Source organism: Pseudochaenichthys georgianus, unplaced genomic scaffold, assembly GCF_902827115.2.
Source record: "Pseudochaenichthys georgianus unplaced genomic scaffold, fPseGeo1.2 scaffold_1349_arrow_ctg1, whole genome shotgun sequence".
Lineage (NCBI taxonomy): Eukaryota > Metazoa > Chordata > Actinopteri > Perciformes > Channichthyidae > Pseudochaenichthys > Pseudochaenichthys georgianus.
This window is the reverse complement of record NW_027262228.1, coordinates 28,918-37,095: the sequence shown is the minus strand read 5'-3', so window position 1 is coordinate 37,095 and position 8,178 is coordinate 28,918. Positions and strand designations below refer to the sequence as shown.

The window sequence follows — 8,178 nt, the reverse complement described above, 5'->3', positions numbered from 1 at the left end:
AGGTATTTGAGTTCAACATGTAAGAAGTAGAAAGTACAGGTATTTGAGTTCAACATGTAAGAAGTAGAAAGTACAGGTATTTGAGTTCAACATGTAAGAAGTAGAAAAGTACAGGTATTTGAGTTCAACATGTAAGAAGTAGAAAGTACAGGTATTTGGGTTCAACATGTAAGAAGTAGAAAGTACAGGTATTTGGGTTCAACATGTGAGAAGTAGAAAGTACAGGTATTTGAGTTCAACATGTAAGAAGTAGAAAGTACAGGTATTTGTGTTCAACATGTAAGAAGTAGAAAGTACAAGTATTTGTGTTCAACATGTAAGAAGTAGAAAGTACAGGTATTTGTGTTCAAACTGTGAGAAGTAGAAAGTACAGGTATTTGTGTTCAACATGTAAGAAGTAGAAAGTACAAGTATTTGTGTTCAACATGTAAGAAGTAGAAAGTACAGGTATTTGTGTTCAACATGTAAGAAGTAGAAAGTACAGGTATTTGTGTTCAACATGTAAGAAGTAGAAAGTACAAGTATTTGTGTTCAACATGTGAGAAGTAGAAAGTACAGGTATTTGTGTTCAACATGTAAGAAGTAGAAAGTACAGGTATTTGGGTTCAACATGTGAGAAGTAGAAAGTACAGGTATTTGGGTTCAACATGTAAGAAGTAGAAAGTACAAGTATTTGTGTTCAAAATGTAAGAAGTAGAAAGTACAAGTATTTGTGTTCAAACTGTGAGAAGTAGAAAGTACAGGTATTTGTGTTCAACATGTAAGAAGTAGAAAGTACAGGTATTTGTGTTCAACATGTGAGAAGTAGAAAGTACAGGTATTTGTGTTCAAAATGTAAGAAGTAGAAAGTACAAGTATTTGTGTTCAACATGTAAGAAGTAGAAAGTACAGGTATTTGGGTTCAACATGTGAAAAGTAGAAAGTACAGGTATTTGGGTTCAACATGTAAGAAGTAGAAAGTACAAGTATTTGTGTTCAAAGTGTAAGAAGTAGAAAGTACAAGTATTTGTGTTCAACATGTAAGAAGTAGAAAGTACAGGTATTTGTGTTCAACATGTAAGAAGTAGAAAGTACAGGTATTTGTGTTCAACATGTAAGAAGTAGAAAGTACAGGTATTTGTGTTCAACATGTAAGAAGTAGAAAGTACAAGTATTTGTGTTCAACATGTAAGAAGTAGAAAGTACAGGTATTTGTGTTCAACATGTAAGAAGTAGAAAGTACAGGTATTTGGGTTCAACATGTGAGAAGTAGAAAGTACAGGTATTTGGGTTCAACATGTGAGAAGTAGAAAGTACAGGTATTTGGGTTCAACATGTGAGAAGTAGAAAGTACAAGTATTTGGGTTCAAAATGTAAGAAGTAGAAAGTACAAGTATTTGTGTTCAACATGTGAGAAGTAGAAAGTACAAGTATTTGTGTTCAACATGTAAGAAGTAGAAAGTACAGGTATTTGTGTTCAACATGTAAGAAGTAGAAAGTACAGGTATTTGTGTTCAACATGTAAGAAGTAGAAAGTACAAGTATTTGTGTTCAACATGTGAGAAGTAGAAAGTACAAGTATTTGTGTTCAACATGTAAGAAGTAGAAAGTACAGGTATTTGTGTTCAACATGTAAGAAGTAGAAAGTACAGGTATTTGTGTTCAACATGTAAGAAGTAGAAAGTACAGGTATTTGTGTTCAACATGTGAGAAGTAGAAAGTTCAGGTATTTGTGTCAAAATGTAAGAAGTCAAAGTAAAAAGTCGTCAGAGAAATAAGTAGTGGAGTAAATTACTGATACCAGAAACATATACTTAAGTACAGTAACCAAGTATTTGTACTCTACTACTTCCCACCTCTGTCTGGAAGGAAAACAGAGAGAGATGTTGATATTAGAGAAAGCAAGACTGAACACAGAGTTCTTGCAATTAGTATTTGATATTTAGTATTTTACTTGAATGTGCAATATGACTGGTCACCAAATGACTTGCCACTGTCACAGGCTGCTACCTATTCTCTACGGGGGCACTGCAATACGTTACTTTAACACTTCGTATATTGTATATTGAGCTATTGAATATTGCATACTTTTATGAAGATGTATCTGTATTGTAGTTTTGGAGCAACCTGGCAAAAAGAATTTCCTTCGGGATTAATAAAGTTCTATCTATTCTAATCTAATAAACACAGAACCTGATTACATTATCGGTCCTCGAGAACGTCATGGTTACGTCCAAAGGTTAGTGACATGATTAACTAGCAGCTGTTGTTTTATTCACGTCACAACATTTCTCTGCTCCTTGAGGGGAAGTGAAACCTGACATAACTTTCAATGTCTCAAAAAAGTCTGATCACCAAAACTCTTCAGCTGATGTGAGGATAAAGAAAGGAGAGGAGTATTTGAACAGAGGGCGTGAAGGCCTTTGAAGTACTCGAGTTCAAATGCTTTTGTTTTGCACCGGGAACACAAACATAGCTCACTTATGGACGGGTCACTGACAACATACTCAACATTACAACAAAGTGACACAAAAACAACGAGCAAACGGCTAAAATAGCTGCAATGAGACACAAGGAGACTCACAGGGACATACCACGACACAATGTGCACACAGGGACATACCACGACCACATGGACACTTAGGAACGATGTATACGTCTACTCACACCTCAAAGAGGCTTATCAACTATGAAGGCTTTGTCCACTGCCTGATAACCCTCTCTAACTGTACCTACTGTACCCAGGCAGATGCACTACAGTCTGCAGCATCCGTCATGACACACACACACACACACACACACACACACACACACACACACACACACACACACACACACACACACACACACACACACACACACACACACACACACACACACACACACACACACACACACACACACACACACACACACACACACACACACACACACACACACACACACACACACACACACACACACACACACACACACACACACACACACACACACACACACACACACACACACACACACACCACCACCTCTGGTCTGTTTAAGGCTCAACTCTATTTCCTGTTTGTTTCCTGGTAACTATGGTGGAGATGTATCATATAGGTGATATTCAGTACACTGGTTTATGCCTTACTGTGACCCAGTACTCAGATCTGTTACTTAGTAAAAGTAGAAGTACTCAGATCTTGCACTTAGTGAAAGTAGAAGTACTCAGGTCTTGTACTTGAGTAAAAGTAGAAGTACCCAGATCTTCAGGTACTCCAGGTGGAACTAAAGTCTGATTTAACACTTAATTATATTTCACATAATTAATCCAGATCTGTGAAGTAACTAAAGGTATTAAATACATGTAGTGCAGTAAAAGTACACCATTTACCTCTGAAATATGGGTAGAAGTACACAGTAGTACAACATCGAAATACTCAAGTAGAGTACAAGTACCTCAACATTGTACTTGAGTAAATCTACCTAGTTACTTCACATCACTGAATAAACCTGATTCTGGTCTGTCCTTCCAGCTGACAATATACATCTGTAACTCTTCATTAAATAACTCTGGTTTAAACTTGTGTATGTGTGACTAACTGTGACACATTTCCTCCAGAGAAACTATGCTATGAACGTCGTTATGTCACCCGCCTCTCGCGGACTCACAGCTCGAGCCCTTGGACTCACCTGGGGAGTAAAGGTCCTTGAGCTCCCGGGCCCCCGCGTGCTGTGGACCCCCCCTCGCGCTCCGACCCTCGTTCTTGGGGTTCTGGGTCTTCTCTCCAAACCCGTCCTCTTTGGTAACCATTCTCGCCATTTCTGTCTCTCCACACTGTGAGCCCAGCCCCTTCAGGAACCAACGCTGTCACCAAGGTTTCTCAGCCCACAGACAGCGCGGCGCTCTCAGCCAATCAGCGGAGAGTCAGTGAGCACAGCAGCCAATCAGGGGACGGGAAGTGGCTCATCGGAATGTCGACTGACCAATGGGAGGAAAGACTGCATTTTCTGACCCCACCCGCTCTGAAAACTGGCTTCAGCGTCGGAGGCGAGATCGCGTTCATTCCTATAACAGCTGTTCAGTGACGCATAAAGCAGAGATATCAACTTTATGTTTTACGAATAATTAAAACAATATAGGAGCACAATTAAAAACATTATGAATAAAAAGGCAATCAAAACTAATTGTGTAATTAACGAATATTTAATCTGAAATATGGAACTGTATTTTTCTTTCTTTCTTTAATTTCATTTTTTTTACTAATTTATATGTCTGCCACTGACGTTAACTTTTTTGTACAACATATATGATGTTGATATATGTTCTTGAATAAAATAAAAACAAGAAAGTGACTAATGAAGCCAGAATGGCATGAATACTACCCGGATGTGGGCCCACAGGGCATGCGCAGTTGAGTTTCCATCTAAGCCCCGCCTCCGTCCTCTCGCTCTCACTGACACGGAAGTTCAGTTAATTTGTTTCCGCTTTTTATTGATTTGTCCTTTATTTATTAAAATTGTAAATAATAAGTCATAATAATTAGATAAATAGTCATATTAGTGAGATGAAGGATTCATAATAATGAGATAAATGAGTCATAATAAGGGGATAAATGAGTCACTATGCAAAAATATATACAGTTATATTATTAACTCGCCGTCATTCCCGCGCATGCGCTGTAGCTTCTGTTTTGTTTACATCACTGTCTTCGCACGGAGCGGAGGACTGACAGCCGCTCTTCAGCTCTCTTTTCCAGGTAAATCATGTCCGTAAGACACGCTCTGAGCCGCGGGCTGGAGCTCGGCCGCTCGCTGCTTTTTGTGAACCTGAAACCTGGAGCCCGTGTCGCTGCGAGGTTACGGGTCGGAGGAGCCTCGGTCTCGGCCCCACAGCCTCGGGTTTTCCTGCCCTCCCGGTACCGGTACTACCGCTCCTCTCTGCGGGGTTTGGCCGCCCGGATGCTGGCCTCCGTCGGCTTCAGGAGCTCCGGAGGATCCCCCAGAAACAGAGCCGTGTTCCTTGCCTTCGGGCTCGGTGTGGGGCTCGTGGAGCAGCTGGAGGAGGACCGGAGGAGCACTGCTACCTGTGAGGAGATCCAGGTAAACAACACCAGATAAAGAGAGGAGATCCAGGTAAACAACACCAGATAAAGAGAGGAGATCCAGGTAAACAACACCAGATAAAGAGAGGAGATCCAGGTAAACAACACCAGATAAAGAGAGGAGATCCAGGTAAACAACAACAGATAAAGAGAGGAGATCCAGGTAAACAACAACAGATAAAGAGAGGAGATCCAAGTAAATAACACCAGATAAAGAGAGGAGATCCAGGTAAACAACACCCGGAAAGAATAATGTAGAGCGGGGACTCGGTGTATTATTACTGCTGGGGACAGTAGTGTAAGAAGTGCCCTTCCTTAAAAGTACACAAGTGTCCAAATGTCAGGTCGCCGAAGCATTTAAATAGTGAAAGAGGTCCTCTTGTGCTCACGTTCAGGTGTATGTTGGTGTTCTGGGATAAACTTCCAACCCATTCTGAAAAACGTCTCCTTAGAAAATATTAAAGTTCCCCCAGGCTAACCCTCACCTCCGTGCGTCTCTCTTTGTCTTCCCCCTGCAGGCGGTGTTCAGGAGGAAGAGGTTCCCGAGCTCCATGAAGACGATGCCCTCGGGGTACAAACTGCAGGATTACATCATCGGGGCTCAGATCGGAAAAGGCTCCAACGCTGCTGTGTACGAAGCTGCAGCTCGATTCACTCCCAAAAGAGAGGAGGAGGAGGAAGGGGTGAAGCTCAGAGAGGAGGAAGAGGAGGTGAAGCTCAGAGAGGAAGAGGAGGTGAAGCCCAGAGAGGAGGAAGAGGAGGTGAAGCTCAGAGAGGAGGAGGAGGAGGTGAAGCCCAGCGAGGAGGAGGAGGAGGTGAAGGAAGGGGCTCCATCTCTGACCTGCTCCTTCAGGAGGTTCCCCCTGGCGATCAAGATGATGTGGAACTTCGGGGTGGGTATTCCACACGTCCACACGAGGAGACGGATGCTGCCGCTCCACAAGCTATTTATTCATTATAAGCAAGATGAAATAATACGCCGTGTCACAAGGGTTTTTATTGAAGGAGACTTCTCTTGATATTTTACTTTACCACATAAAGCACACGACTTTGACAGCTTACTGAAGGGATTTTATTTTAACATTAACACACGTTTCATGTTTGTAAAGCACTGAACTGCCTTGTGTTGGAAAGTGTATACATGAACTTGTCTCATTTGACTGAAAGGTGTTTTTGTGGCTGTGTTTCAGGCGGGGTCTTCCAGCGAGGCGATCCTGAGCTCCATGTCTCAGGAGCTGGTTCCGGCCGGCCGATTGGCCCTGAGGCCGGAGGGGGAGGAGCCTCTGGACGGGTGAGAGGCACACTCCCACTGTGTGTGTGAGTGTGTGTGTGAGTAAAGTAAAGTTGAGCAATGTTCAACTTTTGAAGCTTCGGCAGAAGCGTCAGCCAATCGAATCGTATGCCAGTACAAGCTCTAGCCAATCAAACCGCTGCTTGTGTGTCCGGGGCGGGAGATTCATGTGATTGGTTGTTGGTGGAGTTTCAGACACGCCCGCCGGCAAGCTTCAATGCACACCGCCGTGTAGACGCTGCCTTAAACTCCCACCGTGTGTGTGTGTGTGTGTATGTCTGTGTGTGTGTGTGTGTGTGTGTCTGTATGTGTGTGTGTGTGTGTATGTCTGTGTGTGTGTCTGTATGTGTGTGTTAGCTTCCCTAGAGCAAGTGGTACCGCTCTGCATGAATGACTCCTAGTCTGTAAAGAGCTTTAAGGGTTTGGAGATAACTGATAAAGAGATGTATAAGAACAGTCCATTTACATCTCTCTCTCTCTCTCTCTCTCCCTCTCTCTCTCCCTCCCCCTCTCTCTCTCTCTGTCTCTCCCCTCTCTGTCTCTCTCCCTCTCTCTTTCTTTCTCCCTCTCTCTCTCTCTCTCTCTCCCCCCCCCCCCCCTCTCCCCTCTCTCTCTCTGCAGACACTTTGGCTTTCTGCCCAGACGGGTGTCGGCTCATCCGAACGTGATCCGTGTCCACCGAGCGTTCACCGCCGAGGTGCCGCTGCTCCCCGGGGCGAGGGAGGAATACCCCGACGTCCTGCCCGCCAGACTGAACCCCGGCGGGCTGGGAAACAACCGCACGCTGTTCCTCGTCATGAAGAGGTACGGCCACTTACAATCTAAAGTCACCTGCTTTATTCATAAAGGAATTCTCCTCCACTGAAATGTATTGGATTCATGTCTGAAGCCACCGGACTCAGACAGTCTCACCCCACGGCCACGAGACTGTTGAACACCTGAACATCCATAACATCCATCTGATTGCAACTTATATCAATATTCAAATTACTTATATATAGATTATTCTGCACTGTTTCTATTCTATTTGTATTTACTTGCACTATTGTATCTGTGTTATTGTGTTGCTCTGTTGGAAGAGCCTGAAGTGACCTCAGATTTCATTATCATATCTGTAGCTCTGTACACATGACATTAAAGCCAGCTCCGGAAGAAACTTAATTCACTAGGGCTGGGAATCACCAGGCTCCCAACGATACGATACTATCGCGATACTTAAGCCACGACACGATAGTATTGTGATTCTACGGTATGCTAAGTATTGAGATACGATATATTGCGCTTTATAAGTTACACAATTTACACAAAACACATCCTGTAACAGTTCTGAAGAGTTAGCAGCCAGGTATATATACATAGTTGGTATGTGATATATCTGAGTCCTATAATATATGCATAAAAATAGTATAATAGGAGACCTTTAAGTGCTATTCCCCCCGTGCTGCAGTTACCCCGGGACTCTGCGTCAGTTCCTGTCTGGGAACCAGCCGAGCCGCAGGCAGCGAGTCCTGATGCTGCTGCAGCTGCTGGAGGGCGTGCAGCACCTCTGCAGCGAGGGGGTCGCTCACCGGGACCTGAAGACCGACAACATCCTGCTGGAGCTGGACTCAGGTCAGAGACACACTGCCTCTCCTCCTCTGTTAGAAACACATCGGTTTAGGAATCTATAATCAGGTACTAATGTATTCTTGCAAGAAGGAGCTAAAGAGTTAAATCACTAATACCTCGTTCACACTAACGGCGTTTCAGGGCCGGTTCGGAGCTGGAGCTTGAAAAGCACCGAGTTTTCGTGTTCACACCGCAGCGGAGCCGCCTCTTAGCTCC

General features: G+C 43.5%; 1 protein-coding gene across 1 annotated transcript in view; it reads left to right on the top strand.

The window, feature by feature from the left end:
• The first annotated feature begins 4,626 nt into the window (after positions 1-4,626).
• Positions 4,627-8,178, top strand: part of pink1 (PTEN induced kinase 1) — a 14,364-nt gene continuing 10,812 nt past the window's right edge. The window contains exons 1-5 of the mRNA XM_071202141.1: positions 4,627-5,061; positions 5,582-5,956; positions 6,254-6,354; positions 6,976-7,158; positions 7,802-7,965. Of these exons, the coding sequence (XP_071058242.1) occupies positions 4,726-5,061; positions 5,582-5,956; positions 6,254-6,354; positions 6,976-7,158; positions 7,802-7,965 (1,159 nt within the window). The 5' untranslated portion in view covers positions 4,627-4,725. The remainder of the gene's footprint in view (positions 5,062-5,581; positions 5,957-6,253; positions 6,355-6,975; positions 7,159-7,801; positions 7,966-8,178) is intronic.